We start from the raw sequence: 16417 nt of genomic DNA, 5'->3' as shown, positions 1-16417 counted from the left end.
CAACATGCAGGCGAAAATATGAACATAATAATTAACGCTCATAACTCGACTCTCCCCAAAAGTGGACAACAATTCGGTTCTTTTGCTAATGAAAATAATCTGTCATCAAAGCCAAAAAGCCACCCCCTATGGGAACAGGTGCTCGTGCTGCCCCCTCTTCTGTTTTCCCTTATCCTGTTGCTTTTTCCAGGACACGCCTCCTGGTACACTATATGATTACATTTGGTTCCCAGCTATTAACTCTGCATGGCTTGTGGGCAGGAAGGGTTGAAAGGTTGGCGGACGGAAATTGCATTTGTGCTGGTCCAAATCAGATAAGATTCACCGACAACGCCCTCGTCCTTGGCCAGGATATGACATTAAAAGCGCATCAAAGTCGAATGGCGAGCAGAGGCTACGCATCAGCAGCGGAAACTGTTGCCGTAATTACATTCGAGTCGGATAGAAAAAATTCCAAAGACGTAATTTCGGCTATGCGAACGCCTGATACCCCTTTCAATGACTTAGGGGATCTTATCAGTATTCTTTATCGTAATTAATCTTCATCAAGGTATCTAAGTCACTAAATGATATATGTAACTTAAAAAATGTCTAATTTTAATTTTAAACTCTCTAACCCTTGTAGATAGGTTTTCGTACAGCTGAAACTCCTTTCGATTTCCTTTCCTTCGACAATAAGGAGCACATTGCTGGTTATTTGCGCGGTCCTTTAACCCTGGTCGCTCGTGAGCTTAGCTTCCCCCGGAGGCTGAACTTTGATTTGGTCTTTGTTTGCGCCGTTAAATTAAATGTCCTTGCCCAGCCGCTCGGGATCTGTGCTCATCCTGGCTGCACAGGGACAATGCCAGCAATTCCAGTCATTTCCTTAATAGAAATCTTATCTTTTGTGACGCCTTCGCCGTGTGCCTAAGCCGGATATCGCACCTTTGACATCTGCCCTTGGCTCCCGACAAAGCAGGTCCATGCTAAGCACTCAAATATCTCTTACTTCCGGTCCGGCTTTTTGGGAGAAAATCATTCGGAAAAATTGGGTGTTTATTTATACCAACACTAGCAGACGAAACCATGAAATCCTGCTGTGCCACTCAGACGACGCGTTGTGAGTGTCCAACGGGTCTAAGATTGGGGAAGAGGCCGCAGGCTCCACTCATCGACATGCTGGGTCCGCATCCAGATGAGATCATCATGACGATCCTGGACCGCATCCTCTATCTTTCGGGCGCCACGAAAATAATTCCAATGCTGGAGTTGTCGAAAGAAGGTCAGTAATCGATGGATATAAAGGATAAAGGCGTCTATAGATAAAATAAACCCTGCTCACCACCAGCACCCCGTGCACCAAGCCATTGCAGTTCTGGAAGCAGCTCGGCTTATCCTTCATCGGCCTGGAGCACCTGCTGCTCCAAGCCGTCGACTATCTGTTGTTGTCCCAAGCCAACGAAATGCTGCGGCAGTCCAAAAGTTCCACTAGTGCCCTGCAGTCCAATGCATACTCCGAAGTCTTCCTGCTTCAAGACCCCGAGTCGGCTAAGTGCCGCCGCCTGTTGTCCCCGCCAGCGTACTCCCAGGGTGGACTTCGATCACCCAGCGGAGGATATTCCGTTGAGAAAAAAGGCGGGCAGCGCCACGATAACGGAACAGATAAGCCGATCAATTTCCACCTGCTCGGTGGCCTGTCAGCAGCTGAAAGACAAGCTTACATCCCAGGTTGCCCAAGGAAACAAGGACCAAAAGTGGTTGTGGACCCGGTTGATTCGTGGCAACGATGGCTGCATGGTGTACGAGGTGTACAAGGACTCCGATGCAGACAATTCTCCCTCTACGATCGGGTCGGAAGCACCTATCATTCTTTTTCTAGTCATGCCGAATGGTTGCATCATGCCATTTGAGTCTATTTGTGGTCCTTAGGGAGATGGTACTCGTTTTGTATACTTTTTAGCTTGTGGTCAGTTAAAAATAAACTTTCACCCGTACTTTGTATTTTCATATTTAATTTATACAACAAATACTAAGCTACACGTATGCCTTTCTTTAGCATAAGGAAGACCACTCCAGCACAAACAAACATATAGATGGACAGTATAACAACGGACTCTAGATCACTTCGATGACCTGGGTCGAGGGACATGTTGACCATTCCCGTAAGGAAGTTGGAGATCATGAAGTGAGTCAGACCATTCATGTTCAGGCTTTCAACAAATGTGGGCAAGGATATGCTCTTTTGCACATCATCTCCAATGGACTTCTTAGAACAAATATCTGGCCGTACGAGTTTCAGCTCAAAGAAGAACGCGTAGATCACAATTAGGCTTAGGGAAACAGCGAAAATCCAAATTACATAGCCAAAACTGAAAGTTACACGTGCTACGCCCGTTAGAAAAGAACTTATAAAAACCAATTTCCAGAAGAGAATGGCCACGAAAAGAATTCTCTTTAACTTTCTTATTAGTCCTTGATAAGTGAGGCTATCATGGGAGGTATACCACTTGGCAAAGTAAATGCTGAGCAAATAGAGGGCCACACATCCGTGTAGGGAACTCAAGCCTTCCCGATTGGCACTGAGAAATCCTTCATGGGGTGCAGTAGACATGACAAAATCGGAGAGTCCCAGTTGGAGCACCAGTTCGTGAAGGAAAAGCAAACCTAAAATCGTAGGAAATTAAAATTTATTGCATTATTATTTCTTCTGGACCTACCTATTGCGAGTGCCAGGAGCTGTTCATCAGAGTTTACCAACAGACTATAGCAGCTGCCCAGCAATTTCGTGAATCCCAGTATGAAGAAGGCATTCAAGTGGCGGCCGTATTCCGTCTCATCCTGGTGATAGTCGATCAACGTGATGACAATGGTGCGAGCAAGCCCTAGGACCAGCAACGGAATAACAGATCTCCTTAGTTTCCGAAGGTCAGCTATACTCCGAGCTCTATGTGAAACCAATCCCATGGTCACAACAAACAGCCCGATTCCCATATCCATGACAGCTGCTCCGAAAGTTCGACTTTTCCGGTAATCCGTGGGATATGAAGGGAAGTCCACGGCAAGGATGGCGGCACAGGTTCCACTGTACGCAGTTGCTCTTAGCAGAGTGAAAACTATGGGTCTCTTACCGACCTTATACACGAAGCTTGGAGGATTGGGATCGATAATTCCGTAAATATAGACCAGAACAGCTAAGGATACCACCAGGGAGTATGTGTAGCTATAGGCACTCCCCACCGTAATCAATATCACGGTGGGCAAACCAATCAGAAGTAGCTCCAGGAGGAATCTCCTCGTGGATAGCATCGGCAGTTGTCCCCAGAGCAGGCGGGAAAGGACAAATCCCAATATCGTGGGCAGAATGGTTAAGAAGCTATCCAAACTTTCCTTGATAGATCTCCATGATTTCAAATCCACATCATTCAGTTTGTGCTCTACGAAGCTGGCCACCTCGGCCTCCATTTTGTTTGGTTTTTATTAGACCTCGGGCTTAAGCTAGCACATAAAACTATAAATTAATACGAACTTTTAAAGCCGGTTGAAAAATGTAAACAAAAACAAATAGTAATGTAAGTTAGCCGATAACATAGCGGATTATGCAGCAGTCAGCTCTTATCTGTTAACGGAACAGAAGCGAAATTATTTGGTCACACTAAACTAAATTCAAATTAAAAATGCAATTCTTTTGTATAATACCGATTTATTTTGGGTCTGGCAAAAAGCAAAATAAATGCATTTAATCACAATTGAGGCAATCTACAGCTCGTTGCGCTGCGTTTTGGAGGGATTTTCTGATGTCTGTCGAGGGAATTTCTTGTGGGAAAGAATTTCCTCGGCTGCTTCATCGACAAGATGCACAAATTCCTTCACATCAAAGCTATAGTTGGTGAACTTAGCGTGTGCGCCGCCCTCGGGATGATGACCCTCGTCCTGTGGGTACACCAAGTCCCGCTGCTCCCAAGTGCGGTAGCGAACGCCACGTAGGCGAGCCAAGTCCTTGTAGCAATTCGGATCCTCGCAGTTGTACAGCTCGAAAATGCAGGCCCAGTTGGGCAGGAAGAGCAAGTGCGTCAGGCCAGCGCCATGCATGCCGATGAGTATGTCCGTGTTTCGTGTGATGGCCAACTGGTTGGTGAAGGAGAGCCTGCCGGGGGAACTCATTAAACGGAAGCCCAAGGAGCGTATTTAAACATTTTTTACCTTTCATAGGAAACGCGCTGTACATCGTACTTATCGTTGGCCTCCAGGGGGGCCAGCAGCTCGTCTTCATTCAGCACTTGCCGATACTTTGTGCGGCGCGATAGATATGTTATTCTGATCTTTTGCTGTGGCGGCTTGTAGGGAATCTGCAGGCGGTGCAGGATGAACTCGGAGAAGGCGCGGAAGAGGCCACTATTAGAGCAGCCTTGGATCTAAAAGAAGAACACCTTAGAAATATCGTGTCACACGTTTGCCTCCACTTACTATGGGTGTATTGTAGAACAAGCCAAAGATCATCCTGGGCAGCAGCGGCAGCACAACGTTCTTGAAGCATACTCGCTTGCCCTCCACATCGCTGAGTGTCCACACTGGTCTTTGCGAGAAGGCCTTGAATGTGTCCCTGAACGGCGAATCGTACGGGTAGGTCTCCCAAATAAGAATCTGCACATCCGTGTTGAAGGCCGCCGGATGCGACTGGTTGACAAAGAGCGAGGCATACAGGTTGAAGAAGTCGCAGAAATGATGATACATGTTGTACGTGGCATCGATTTTCATGATGAAAGTGGGCGTATTCACCACCACATCGCAGAGCCCACTCTCCAGAACGGGGTGGGGTAAAACTTCAAAATTGCGCAGCTCCGGACCCCAGGACTGCAAAGCCGATCCAATGTGCTCCATTTCGCCCGACAGTCGAGTCCGATTCAACTTGCAGTGCCCCAGCAGCTGTCCTGGTCCCAGCACATCCATATGGTAACGAATGCGCTCTTCCCGCTTCTCCAAGCCCCGAAAGTCGAAGAGGAGATTCCGCCCACGACAAAAGCGCAGGTAGTGCGTGCACTCGAGCGAGGAATCGCCCAAATAGGTTGGCACGCATTGCGGCGTCAGCTGGGAGAGCTGCTCCTGGATGTACCCGAAGTCGGCCTGGTTGTAGAAGGTCCTAACCTGTGCCTCCTTGCTCCTAGCCCAGCCGGTATGCTCCCCAGGGCACTGGGGCGTCTGGAAGCGGCCAGCCGGCGTGCAGTCCCGCTCGTGGCCCCAGCAGGCGGATGAAATGGTGCCATTGCCGGTGAGATTCGTTGGCAGCTCTTGTTTCAGCTTAGGAAAGGTGTTAAGGTACCGGATGAGGTGTTCCGACGGTAGGCTGGGTAGGGAGAATCCATCTAGGTGCTTGGCGTCCTCCGCCAGGGACAAGTGCAGTAGCCCAATGAGTATTGGCAGGATTGGCATCTTGGGTTCAGTTTTATCTACTTAAGTACTTCGTTGCGTGCGACTTTCCAGCGATTTCCATGCGACTTCTCACGCTTTCCACGGCAGCATCTTCAGGTGCATTTCACGGCCAGCGATGATGATGATCTCACCTGGCCTTAAGCGGCTAGAAGACGATTATGAGCGGGATAATTTTATTGTCCATGTTAATTGTTCGCCAAAGAAAAACCAGTCCACCAGTGTGACCGTTCGCGAGCTTAGAAACCCAGCAAAAACGCACACTCCGCGACACCTAAATAGGTAGTGCACTTAAATGTAACTATAATATTTTAAGTAATGTTTACATAATCAACTGTTGTTTAAAATTATTTGGCACTTATTGAATAGTTTTAGTGGCTATTTGTTTCAAGGACATCTATTGTTGCGCCGCACACTGTAGGGATTAGAAGGTTGTAAGCTTCGATAGATATTAGCGTGTTCGTAAACCATTTTAGACCATTATTTTAAAACCAATTTTTGAATGGCTTCACACAATTCCGGACAATTGATGTTATTCCTGATGAGTTGCTGAATGTAATCCTTCAGATGGGGCGATATTAAAGTGGCTGCAGTCACGTTGTTGCTGCAAAAGGTTCCGTGGTCGCCGGAACCCACATTTCGGCTAACCACAGCCACCAGGCACTTGTGGTTGTCCAAGCCGCAGGTGGTGATAACTCCAGTGCCACTGTCGCCTTTGCACAGAGTATAGCCGTCATGCAGGACGATGTTGAGGTCTCCATTTCTGGGCTCACTTAAGCGGCCATAGACCGTCGCCAGGTAGCCATCGGAGTTCCAAGAGCTCACCATCGCATCGCCAATGAGATCCAAATGAGAACCCACATTGTAGGGAAGACAGACGATCCATTGATCTAGCTTAAAATCCATCCGCCTCTCCAAGACAACGATTCCAACGTCGTATATGTGGTTGATGTTGTTGTAGGCGCTGTGCTCCAGAGTCACCAAATGAATAGTATACGTTATCTGGAAATGTAATGACTAACTTACCCGTAAACCTCAAGATTTTTAACTCTGTGTAGGTACTTGAGATCCATGGAGGCGGATCGGTTGCCCGTGGGGCCCACTAGGAAATCCTCCGGTCTGGAATTTCTATCATTTAGGCAGTGGGCTGCCGTGAGCACGATATCCAAGCGGATTAAGTTACCGGTACACACGAATTCGTGCCTGGTTGTCGTGCTGTTCCTCTTGTAAATCGGAACTAACCAGGAGGCTTGCAGTGAATCCGTTGCATCACCTCCTTTGCTCATCGTTACCTCCGAGTAGTTGAGTCGGTGGTTGCACTCGTAGTTGCAGTGCCGCTCCTGCCTTTCGCACAGATCCCTGAGACCCTCCCACTCGCCATCCTCTGTGCACTTCACCCTCATCGGATCCGAGGTCTTGTGGATGAAGCCACTAGCGCATTCGAATTTCACCTGTGTGTTCGGTACCAGGGAGTACTTGTCCTGGCAGTTGATCGGCGAGCCATTGTCGCCATTATAGCACCTCGGTGTCAGGCTATACATTTCGGAGATCTGCTCTGGACTGCAAAGATCTGGAATTTCCAATTAACTCATTAGCATTATTGGAAACTACAAAGTAGGAAGTATACCTACTGGTACATCGGGGATGAAAGTCCATTTCGATCCACGTTTTATTGGCTTCAGATCCTCTAGGCATCGAAAGGTCACTCTTGAATTTCGAATGGGCGGCAAGGCTATGGATTCACCATCGTCGGTCCAATTGATTATGATCATAGTTTCGTTGTTGTACCAGTTAATCGGACAACCATTTGTGCCGTTTGTGTCGGGGTTTCTGTTGACCGGCTTTCCGATGCACGGCGGAAAGTCGTTGTGCCAAGAGCCGTTGTTCATGCACACGTTCCAGGACTTCCGGTCGGAGTTCCAGCACTGAACTTCCGCCGCTTGATTGGCATAAACAAAACGCAGTGCTTTGCGCCTTTGAAATACAGTTTTGTTAGTGAACCTGTGCTCTAGTGTCTCGTGGCAAGCATCCGGAGGAACCTCCTTCCAGTTGATGGCATTGCCACAAACATTGGACAACTCATCGGAGCCGTCCAAGCAGTCCATCTTGTTGTCACACAGGTCCTTGCTGTCCACCAAAACTCCGACGATGCCGTTGCAGGCCAATCTGCCCGGAATGGCTGCCCCCGTCGCACAGTGGTACTTATCCGCCATCATGTCCGACAGGTGGACCTTGCAGACAGTGAAAGACTCATCGCTGGCATACAGACAATCCGGTTTGGCGTCACACAGACCATCGATGGGAATGCACCTGCCATCCTCTGGGCACTTGAACTCCTCATCCCCATCGCAGCCGTCGGACAGCCCGAGAATATGAACGTCAGTGCCAGCAGCACTCCCTCAAAGTGAAGCAGAGGATGCGACATTCTTGACCGGCTATCGCCACCAAACTGAACGGCGGCAGATAACCCAAGCTGGTTTCCTTCGCTCGCCGGTTACTCCTCTCAACACATGGAACATAATCATAACTTGCTCCTCGTTTGGATAAAGATAAACACAATGAGGCAACGCTCGGTCCGGAGTATAATTGAACTTAGGCATGCTCTTGTATTTAAAAAGTTTACAGCGTGTATAAATAATGATTTACGAGTACCTAGCGTAATGCTTAGCCACGAAAAATAATATGTATAATTGTTAAATTAATTAATTAGAATAAACAGAGAATTACATACAATCAACTAATAGATAACTAATTATCACTTTTAAAAAATGAAGAATTGATTTAAAAAATTATTACAATTTAAATTAGCATTAGAGAAGAGGCTGCACATAATAGCATGGTATTGTATAAACATATAACTAGGGATGCGTGTCCGCACTGCTGACCTTCACATCAGTTCAGATCAGACGAAGACGCGCATCAAGTCGCTGCTGGTTGGAGTGGAGTTGCCTCCCGGATTGGAACTGTTCCCCTTCCAGGGAGGATTGCTGTTGGCGCTGGGAGTGTTGCTGCTGTTCAGATTGCTGATGTTGTTCATGTTGCTGATATTCATGTTGCTGCTGCTGTCGGACAAGGTGCGCAGCAGCTGCTTCTTGAGGAGCTGCTGCGGCGAGTGGCTCTGACTTTGGCTGGCGTTGTGGTTGCTCTGGAGCGGCAGGGTGAAGCTGGGGCGGCCGAGGGGTTGTAGCTGCTCCAGCTTGCCGGCCAGCAGTCGGCGGCGTTTCTCGTAGAAACTGAAGGTCAGCTTGTTGTCCTCCTCCTTGTCGCGTTCCTTGTCCTTCGTCGGCTGCTCGCCGCCATCCTCGCTATCCGGTGGTGGCTTCTCCTCCTTCTTCACCTTTCCCATTAGCAGCTCATTCAAACGCTTGGCCGTCATGACGCCCGGCGATCCGCTTGATCCACCCCCAGCTTTTCCTCCTACCAGCGCCCTTTTATTGCACCTCAGTCGATCTTGTGCAATGACATTCGATCGCTGAGCGTAAATGGTTCTGCCCGAGGCGGGATTCTTACCCGGCAAACCGTTGCTTAACGCTGGCGAGGGCGGCGGCGGTGTGCGGGCTAGCTGACCGACCACGCCCAGATGACTACCACCCGACAGGGATAGCAAACTGTTGTTCGCCTTCCGCGTAGTCAGCAGGTTTTTGCGGAAGGTTACGCCCAGGCCCTGGGGCAACTTAACCATGCCAAAGGTGTTCATGGCCAAGGGACGAGGCGCTCCGGAGTACAACATCACGTTAAAGTAGCTGTCCTCGTGGTATTTGGCATTGGCCAGCGATGGATGATGATTGATTTGAGGAGTTGTTGTGGGTGGCTGGCTGGCGGCCTTGGCCTCCAGCTTAACAGTCTTTACGGTGTCGCTAACAGTCTCCAGTTTACTGAACTCAAAGTCGCTCAGTTCATCCGCCAGTTGGTTTGCCTCCGTTCCAGAACCCAAGTTGGTTTGTATGCCGCCCGATTGCACGACATTCACGTCCACGTTTTCGTAGCCCGCGTTGGTTAGGAATTCCGCTAAGACCTTCTGCTCCAGCATGGAAACGGGATTCGACTCGGTGATCTCGTATATAATACTGGGCAGGATCATGTGCTCCTCCAGCTGCTGTTGCTGTGGATTGACCATTGCCTCATCCGTCAGGGACGGCACGTTGTAGACGCTGAACTGGCGATGCTGCTCGTGATCCTGAAGCTTCTGATCCTGCTGCTGTTGTTGCTGCTGCTCTTGCAGCTGCTGTTGCTCGAGCATCTGCTGCTGCTGGTAGATCAGTTGCTGCAACTGCATGGCATCGATGGTGGTCAGCTCCTGCTGATGCTCTTCCTCGCCATAAACCTGCTGAACCGCCTGCTGCTGGTAGACGGCGTAATCTTCACCAATGGTTCCGTCCTCAAAGCGCAGCCTTTTGGTGGCCTGTGCGGGATGCGATAGCGCTCCATTCTGCGCTTGCTGCTGTGACTGCTGTTGCGATGTGTCCAGAGCGCTCTCATCGAAGTTATTCAGAATCTCGTTGATCAGCTTGCTGTCCAGCATTTCGTCGAGCGTCTGCGAAATGGAGTTCTCGTCGGAGGTGTTGGGCAAGGGCAGTTCCTCCTCATCGGGCGCTACCTGCTCGGCGGAAACCGCTCCCGTGATGGAAGACACTGCCTGGTCCAGCTCACTGAGCACTTGCTGCTGCTCGTAGGAATTCACCAGAGACTTATCTTTGTTCTTTTCCTTATCCGCTTTTATTCGATGATCGCTGGAGCCCTTCAACTAAAGAAGATTTCGGCGAGTGTATCATTGCGTTATTATATTTAGAACTATATGAAATACCTTTTTCTTTGGCTGCAGCTCGGGCAGCTTTTCCGCATCCGTCTGAAGCTGGGCAGGTGAATAGTTGACCCCCATCGCCAACTCGCTGGATGCCGCTGCTAACGTGGGGGTGGGCGGTAAGCTGCAGGATGAGTTGCTGGAGGAGGAGAACACGGTTATGGCAGCCGGAGCAGAACCCACAGATGGTGGCTCCTCCTTAACAACAGCAGCGACGACGGGAGGAGCGGCTATGGCCGAACTCTTCTTCGATCCCTTGGACTCCTTGTGATTGGACTCCAGCAGGGCCGGAGCTGGCGAGGAGTGGTGGCGGTTCTTTGACGACTTGGAACGCGACCTACTTCCGGCGGATGTGCTGCTGCTGCCCTTAGACGAGGAGGAACTGCTACTTTTGCTGCTGCTGCTCTTGTGACGCGACGTAGACGAGGACGAGGTGGTGCTGGATGATCCCGCAGCAGCCGGATGCTGCAGTGAAGCCGAGCTGCTGGACCCGTTCGAGCAGCTGGAGAGGGTCGAGGCCGAAAGTGTGTCCGTGGGCGAACTTGGCACAATAGCCCCGCCCTCCTGGCTGATCTCCGTGGCAGTGAGACGAGAGTCGCTGGATATGGTTGTCCCATTTGGATTGGGATTCACCTTGCTGGATGTGGCCTCCCAGACGCTAGGATGCTGCAGCGCAATGTGGTGCTGAAAACCTGCCTTCGTGTAACATCCCGAGCAGGAACTACAGAGTACTATATCGCGGCTGGCCAGCTTCGGCGCCAGATCGTAGTAGGCCATGTCCGCCGATTGCAGACGCTGGACCTGCACCTTCGCCTGTTGATCTCCGCCGGCGGAGGAGTTCTTTCCACCACGCAGATACGTCTTCTCAGCCGTTCGCAGTTGCTTGATAACCTTTTCCATGTCGAAGACCTGCTGCCACTTTTGGCCTTGCAGGCTAAACAGGGATAGTCCCGCCGATCCCGAGCCGGAATTGGAGCCGGCCGACGAGTCCGGCTTCCACATTCCCGACGCCTTGTGCTTGGTTCCATTTTCCAGATAAGCTCCACCACCAGCGGGGGCCACATCGTTCAGGGGCATTCCGGACAGAAGCTGTGTCGCGGGATCCGGGGATTCGGTATACTCGAGCAAAATTGCCCCTAAAGCACCTGCAAAACAGGATCGATTTATTAGTTTCGGAGAAACTTTGATAGTGACAGCTTTGAAGTGATGCTGATAAAAAACATCACAAAATCGGGGCTAAGCACCACGAACCCCGGACCACGGAATCCTATCGAAATGCCCTTGTTAAAATGATCACTATATTTAATACATTTAATTCGTATATTATATTACATATGCATGGTTTGAATCACCACCAGGCGAGTTTAACCCTAAAACTTCAATTTAATCTTATAAGTATATCTCAAGAAGATTACAACTTTATTAGATTTAGATTTTGATTTAGTTAGGTACCTTTACATCGGCTTAAAGTAAATTAAAACAAGAACAATCATTTAGAATTAATTATTTATTTATCTTTTATTTTTTATATTATAATAATTATAATTTTTTGGTGCACGTTAGGATTAACATAAACCGAACCATCGTTATAATTCAATGAATAGATATCAGCAGAACCCACTTATACATATACAACATATCCATTAACCACAGGACCCTGACCCTGAATACATATGTACATACATAAATCTACATATATATTTTATTAGCAACGGAAAAGTATTGTACTATGCACAAACCACTTGTGGAGGGTGTGAAGACTGTACGTCTTGGAGTATTTCTATGCAGATGTTGCCATTTTTGAATGAATCTCGAAATTTAACAAACTGTTGTTTTTGATATCGTAAATTTTCAGCGAAAGCTTACAGGTGAGTGCTGCCCCCGCCCCCGCGAGCGCCTACCCCTTGGTACCCACACCCCTTGGGCTGGATCAGCTGTTTTTGACAACCGCTACTCGAGTGGCGCCGTCTCGCTCGCACTGCCGCACACATGCGCAGCCACTCACACCGACGCACAACACACTCACGCACCTACCCACACCAATGCAACACAAACAAAGCACACGATTGAAAATCACAAAATAAAAATCACTTAAAATGCTCGCAGGCAATTTTAGTCGAATGCCGAATGGTATCGGCATGAAATGACACTTACGTCGTTAACACACTTCCATGTTTTTATGTTTTTTTTTGTGGGTTTAGGTTACCGTTCTACCCTACCCGTGGATAAATCGGGTTTTTGGCCGGCCTCCGTGAGGGAAAACGCCAGGTCAACTCGAAAAACGCGAGTTGGTTGTATAGCCTAATTGATTCTCTAACGAAATCAATTAAAGCTTTTTAGTTTGTCTCGCGTTTTCGAGTTTAAAGAATGATATTATGAATATCGTTGTATTTGCTTAGGGATGACAATTCGCATCTCGTTACGTTACGTTGTATTGGTTGCAGCTGCAGATTAAGTGCGATAAGTTATCGATAGTCGTACAGGTATTCGTTGCATATGTAGTCGATATATTAATTACTTGCATTTCCGCTAACAAGTTGAATATTTTTATGAATTAAAATCTTTTTAAAGGATCTAACAAGCTATACTTAAAATCTCCTATTTTTACCAGCGTTTATTTGATGGCACAAAATATAACCATAATAAACGTAACCTTAGTCATCTTCATCACTAAGCTCATCCTCCTCCTTCCTTCTAGACTTTTGCTCCAGTTCCTTGGCGTAGAGATCCTTGAAGGCTTCGTATTCCGGCAGGGTGACGTGGCAAATCTTTGTGGCAAAACTCTTCTCGGAAGTATCCGTAATCTGATAGAGTTTGGGGTTCGTAGTCGGCTCATTTGGATCGGCTTTTGGAGGTCGTGGCTTAAAGAGGCCCAAACGAAGCAGAAACTGGTGGCGACAACGCAGCTCCTCGAAGGTCAATGTGAGGGCTGCTGATTTAACCAACTCCGGCACCTCAATGCGCATCACGTCTATGATGAAGTTCAGTTTCTCCTCAACACATATCTCAGATTGTGCTACCAAATCCGGACTGTTCATCAAACACTTCCACACATTTTTGCTGGTGGAGACGCGACTTTTAAGAAAGCCGATGTGGGAAAGTAATTGGTGGGAGTCGCTTACGTCCAGTAACTCGGGGTACTTTGTAAGGAGCAGGTGCAGTAGATTCTCGCCGAATTGACAGGCTCTCCAGATTTCCAGGCTGCTTATTATTTTGTCCGGCGTTCTTTTCAGAATCGCGGGGTTACCGGTAACTATTCTAAGGAAATTCACTGTTTCCAAACCGTGGTTTTGAAAAGTTTGATGGGCCCTTCGCCAGATTTTAGGTGAGAATACAGATAACGTGGGTTCTATTTTGATGGCTTCATCGATGTGAATTTGTTCAAGCTGCAATATCTTGGGCGTTGCCAAGTGCCTTATGTGATGTAACTGGAAAGTAACAATTTATATCTAATCGCTATCTAATGTATTCAAGCTAAACTCACGTTTGGGTTTTGTTTTAATACAGCTTGGGTGTTAAATAATAGTTTTCGCAGCATTTTTGCCGATGTCCTCTTAAATCGGCGAGCAAAACAATGAACAGCTGATCTCTTCTTCTTCACAATGACACTCACCGAGAAACGCGAAAAGCGGCATGTTTAGCTGGTACACCCACCCTAAGCGTCTAAAGCTTCGTTGCCCATTAAATCACACGCATCGAATTGTTATTCTTGTCGGGTGCACAACAAATTGTTTATAAATAGAACTGTCGCGCATAAAAAACAACAGTGGAAAGTTTTATCGTTTAGTTCTGCTACAAGTTCAGTGTAAGTTTATTCTTTATATTGTACATATGTGTGTAAACATGTGTGTGGGAGTTCAACTAAATCATAATTATAATCAAATTTTGGAAGAGATATAGCTTATATAGTACTACCCGGCATATTTAACAAAAAAAATAGTTTCCTTTTTATACGCAAAGTGAAAAGTAAATAACTAAATTATTTGTCGCCAGTTGGAACCGTAAGTGTAAATACATATGTACATATGTATGTAGAAAACTCCATGTAAACTGATCGATACACTGAAACAAGTGAAACAGCTTTAACCAAATTTATATATGTATGTGAAATGTATTTTAATATTTCTTTTAAATACATATATATAAAACCATACACAAAAAAGCCAACTAATAAATTGCTGATATTCCAAAGGGATCATCCAGAAATTAATCAAGAGAATTAAAATGTTATTTTTGTAATAAGCTTTTATCTCTGTGTATCAGGGCGAACGTGACAAGTGTTTTTACTTAATGAGGAAACTATTGGCCAGGAGAGGAGCGCTCGTTCGATCAGTGATAACTTTGAATTCCCGTACAGGTGGCATCCAGAATAATTCAAGTAATGCTCAAACAAGGTCAAACTCAATTACATTGTGAAATAGCACAATTACTTCTGCTCGATTTTCATTCAAACAATTGGAAAGAGATAAACTGCCGGTGGGGAGTCAGATAAAGTGTTCGATTCTCTCGCATTATCTCTGATAAGGAGGGCTCTCTGCGGATTCCACCCATATTTAACTAACAATCCACTCGGCTTGCAACGCATTCGCAGCCCGCTCCACAATCTAGCAACATGTCGAAACTAATCCGTTGGGGAATCGCTTCTGCCGGCAAGATCAGCGAGGACTTCGTCATCGCGCTCAGCACCCTGCCCTCCAGCGACCACAAGGTCCAGGCTGTAGCCGCCCGAGCTCTTGATCGCGCCCAGGAGTTCGCCACCAAGCACGGCATTCCCAAAGCCCTCGGAAGCTACGACGAGCTGGCCAAGAGCACCGATGTCGGTAAGTATAACCTAAAGTACAAACCGCGCTGTTCAGAAAAAATCTAAAGATATTGAATTCTGCAGATGTGGTCTACATTGGCACCCTGAATCCCCAGCACTACGAGGTCGCCTTGCTGATGCTGAACAATGGCAAGCACGTTCTCTGCGAGAAGCCGCTGGCCATGAACAAGAAGCAGGTGGAGGGCATCCTGGCCGCTGCCAAGACCAACAAGCGCTTCTTCATGGAGGCCGTGTGGTCGCGATTCTTCCCCTCGTACCAGCGCGTTAAGGAGCTCATCTCCAGCGGACAGCTGGGCCAAGTCAAGGATGTGGAGGTCAACTTTGGCTTCCCTCTGGCCCATGTGGACCGCTTGCAGTGAGTACACAGATCATTCATAGAATAACAATTACTAATGGATCATCATCACTTAAAGGAAACGCGATCTGGGAGGCGGTGTGGTCTACGATCTGGGTATTTACACCATCCAGGTCTCGCAGTGGGCATTCCAGGAGAAGCCGGAGAAGATCGAGTCCAAGGGAACCCTGAACGCCGAGGGCATCGACGATGATGTGAGTGCCACCTTGACCTACAGTGGTGGGCGCACTGCTCGCATGCGCTTCTCCTCCAAGGAGAAGCTTGCCAACACTGCCGTGATCAAGGGCACCAAAGGACAAGTTACCGTAAGTAATCTAATCGATCGCGATTGAACAGAAGCTAATAGTCTACTATTATCTATCAGCTGATTGACTTCTGGACGCCCAACAAGCTCATCGACATCGATGGCCAGGTGAAGGAGTGGCTGCCTCCCAAGGGCAAGTACGCGACCAACTACGTCAACTCCGAGGCCATGCGCTATGAGGCGGAGGCAGTGCGTCAGTCCATCATCGCCGGCGATGTGGAGAACAAGAACGTCACCTACGCCGACAGTTTGCTCTTCGCCGAGATCGAGGACACCATCCGCAAGCAGATCGGTGTGCTGAACAAGTACGATGAGCAGTAAATGTAGATTTTATAGATAAACGTGTAACCCTAACAAAATAAACAGAACTTTTTACAAAAAATATATATTTCAAATAATTATTTTATAGGTAAGAATTATATTTCAAAGTTTCTAGCTGCTGGTCTCATTAAAAGTTTGCCCCCCTGTTGTATTTTGTTCAATGCCCCACTCTAGCAAACAGTGCGATAAGGGGAGCTATTGATTGTGGAACGGCAGCGATGACATTCCCACTAGGTCGAACTCTGCCTGGGGTGTAACTAAAGTGGCTGACTTGGCAGAATTCCCGATCACGTTTCTGCCGCGTGATACCGTCTTTTAATTTAGGGGCTGGTAAAAAAAGGGCAGGGGTTCCTTATCTCAAGGTTCCCTAATGTCTACCCACATATCTCTAATATAGATTGTACCACCAAG

At 47.6% G+C, this 16417-nt stretch overlaps 7 protein-coding genes across 8 annotated transcripts; 2 read left to right on the top strand and 5 right to left on the bottom strand.

Annotated features, from left to right (window-relative positions):
• Positions 1-980: 980 nt before the first annotated feature.
• Positions 981-1973, top strand: LOC6613095. Its single transcript, XM_032727304.1, has 2 exons — positions 981-1261; positions 1328-1973. The coding sequence occupies exons 1-2, from the start codon at positions 1066-1068 to the stop codon at positions 1906-1908; spliced, it is 777 nt and encodes a 258-aa protein (XP_032583195.1). The 5' UTR covers positions 981-1065; the 3' UTR covers positions 1909-1973.
• Positions 1962-3532, bottom strand: LOC6613093 (uncharacterized protein At4g17910). Its single transcript, XM_002037540.2, has 2 exons — positions 2697-3532; positions 1962-2643 (listed from the first exon to the last, which is right to left on the bottom strand). The coding sequence occupies exons 1-2, from the start codon at positions 3439-3441 to the stop codon at positions 2009-2011; spliced, it is 1380 nt and encodes a 459-aa protein (XP_002037576.1). The 5' UTR covers positions 3442-3532; the 3' UTR covers positions 1962-2008.
• Positions 3533-3659: 127 nt separating this feature from the next.
• LOC6613092 (EGF domain-specific O-linked N-acetylglucosamine transferase) lies at positions 3660-5591 on the bottom strand. Its single transcript, XM_002037539.2, has 3 exons — positions 4444-5591; positions 4180-4391; positions 3660-4123 (listed from the first exon to the last, which is right to left on the bottom strand). Exons 1-3 carry the CDS (start codon positions 5404-5406, stop codon positions 3736-3738), a joined length of 1563 nt encoding a protein of 520 aa, XP_002037575.2. The 5' UTR covers positions 5407-5591; the 3' UTR covers positions 3660-3735.
• Positions 5592-5658: 67 nt separating this feature from the next.
• On the bottom strand, positions 5659-6959 carry LOC6613091. The gene is made up of 2 exons (XM_032726285.1): positions 6430-6959; positions 5659-6367 (listed from the first exon to the last, which is right to left on the bottom strand). Exons 1-2 carry the CDS (start codon positions 6942-6944, stop codon positions 5884-5886), a joined length of 999 nt encoding a protein of 332 aa, XP_032582176.1. The 5' UTR covers positions 6945-6959; the 3' UTR covers positions 5659-5883.
• Positions 6960-7984: 1025 nt separating this feature from the next.
• On the bottom strand, positions 7985-12611 carry LOC6613090 (RNA polymerase II degradation factor 1). Its single transcript, XM_002037537.2, has 3 exons — positions 12359-12611; positions 10208-11349; positions 7985-10147 (listed from the first exon to the last, which is right to left on the bottom strand). Exons 2-3 carry the CDS (start codon positions 11279-11281, stop codon positions 8306-8308), a joined length of 2916 nt encoding a protein of 971 aa, XP_002037573.1. The 5' UTR covers positions 11282-11349; positions 12359-12611; the 3' UTR covers positions 7985-8305.
• Positions 12612-12690: 79 nt separating this feature from the next.
• On the bottom strand, positions 12691-13795 carry LOC6613089. The gene is made up of 2 exons (XM_002037536.2): positions 13689-13795; positions 12691-13632 (listed from the first exon to the last, which is right to left on the bottom strand). Exons 1-2 carry the CDS (start codon positions 13740-13742, stop codon positions 12859-12861), a joined length of 828 nt encoding a protein of 275 aa, XP_002037572.1. The 5' UTR covers positions 13743-13795; the 3' UTR covers positions 12691-12858.
• A 132-nt stretch (positions 13796-13927) lies between these two features.
• On the top strand, positions 13928-16069 carry LOC6613088 (trans-1,2-dihydrobenzene-1,2-diol dehydrogenase). Of its 2 annotated transcripts, XM_032717109.1 has the most exons (5): positions 13928-14009; positions 14796-15024; positions 15090-15381; positions 15440-15686; positions 15746-16069. In XM_032717109.1, exons 2-5 carry the CDS (start codon positions 14817-14819, stop codon positions 16004-16006), a joined length of 1008 nt encoding a protein of 335 aa, XP_032573000.1. In that variant the 5' UTR covers positions 13928-14009; positions 14796-14816; the 3' UTR covers positions 16007-16069. The 2 variants fall into 2 exon arrangements, with proteins under 2 accessions (XP_032573000.1, XP_002037571.1); XM_002037535.2 differs by lacking the exon at positions 13928-14009 and having other exon boundaries at positions 14474-15024.
• The last annotated feature ends 348 nt before the right edge of the window (positions 16070-16417 follow it).

Source organism: Drosophila sechellia, chromosome 2L, assembly GCF_004382195.2.
Source record: "Drosophila sechellia strain sech25 chromosome 2L, ASM438219v1, whole genome shotgun sequence".
Classification (NCBI taxonomy): Eukaryota; Metazoa; Arthropoda; class Insecta; order Diptera; family Drosophilidae; genus Drosophila; species Drosophila sechellia.
This window is presented reverse-complemented; position numbering and strand designations above follow the sequence as displayed.

What these genes read in the sequence shown, in the direction of transcription:
- LOC6613095 (XM_032727304.1), top strand. Translation starts at nt 1,066, where the DNA reads ATGAAATCCTGCTGTGCCACTCAGACGACGCGTTGTGAGTGTCCAACG. An exon ending in GCTGGAGTTGTCGAAAGAAG is followed by an intron (nt 1,262 to 1,327) that starts GTCAGTAATCGA and finishes GCTCACCACCAG; the next exon opens with CACCCCGTGCACCAAGCCAT.
- LOC6613088 (XM_032717109.1), top strand. Translation starts at nt 14,817, where the DNA reads ATGTCGAAACTAATCCGTTGGGGAATCGCTTCTGCCGGCAAGATCAGC. An exon ending in GGCCAAGAGCACCGATGTCG is followed by an intron (nt 15,025 to 15,089) that starts GTAAGTATAACC and finishes TGAATTCTGCAG; the next exon opens with ATGTGGTCTACATTGGCACC. An exon ending in GCCCATGTGGACCGCTTGCA is followed by an intron (nt 15,382 to 15,439) that starts GTGAGTACACAG and finishes CATCACTTAAAG; the next exon opens with GAAACGCGATCTGGGAGGCG.
- LOC6613091 (XM_032726285.1), bottom strand. Translation starts at nt 6,944, where the DNA reads ATGTATAGCCTGACACCGAGGTGCTATAATGGCGACAATGGCTCGCCG. An exon ending in AAAAATCTTGAGGTTTACGG is followed by an intron (nt 6,368 to 6,429) that starts GTAAGTTAGTCA and finishes TCTGGAGCACAG; the next exon opens with CGCCTACAACAACATCAACC.
- LOC6613093 (XM_002037540.2), bottom strand. Translation starts at nt 3,441, where the DNA reads ATGGAGGCCGAGGTGGCCAGCTTCGTAGAGCACAAACTGAATGATGTG. An exon ending in GCTCCTGGCACTCGCAATAG is followed by an intron (nt 2,644 to 2,696) that starts GTAGGTCCAGAA and finishes CTACGATTTTAG; the next exon opens with GTTTGCTTTTCCTTCACGAA.
- LOC6613092 (XM_002037539.2), bottom strand. Translation starts at nt 5,406, where the DNA reads ATGCCAATCCTGCCAATACTCATTGGGCTACTGCACTTGTCCCTGGCG. An exon ending in TGTTCTACAATACACCCATA is followed by an intron (nt 4,392 to 4,443) that starts GTAAGTGGAGGC and finishes TTCTTCTTTTAG; the next exon opens with ATCCAAGGCTGCTCTAATAG. An exon ending in CAGCGCGTTTCCTATGAAAG is followed by an intron (nt 4,124 to 4,179) that starts GTAAAAAATGTT and finishes TTCCCCCGGCAG; the next exon opens with GCTCTCCTTCACCAACCAGT.
- LOC6613090 (XM_002037537.2), bottom strand. Translation starts at nt 11,281, where the DNA reads ATGCCCCTGAACGATGTGGCCCCCGCTGGTGGTGGAGCTTATCTGGAA. An exon ending in AGCTGCAGCCAAAGAAAAAG is followed by an intron (nt 10,148 to 10,207) that starts GTATTTCATATA and finishes AATCTTCTTTAG; the next exon opens with TTGAAGGGCTCCAGCGATCA.
- LOC6613089 (XM_002037536.2), bottom strand. Translation starts at nt 13,742, where the DNA reads ATGCTGCGAAAACTATTATTTAACACCCAAGCTGTATTAAAACAAAAC. An exon ending in TATTAAAACAAAACCCAAAC is followed by an intron (nt 13,633 to 13,688) that starts GTGAGTTTAGCT and finishes GTTACTTTCCAG; the next exon opens with TTACATCACATAAGGCACTT.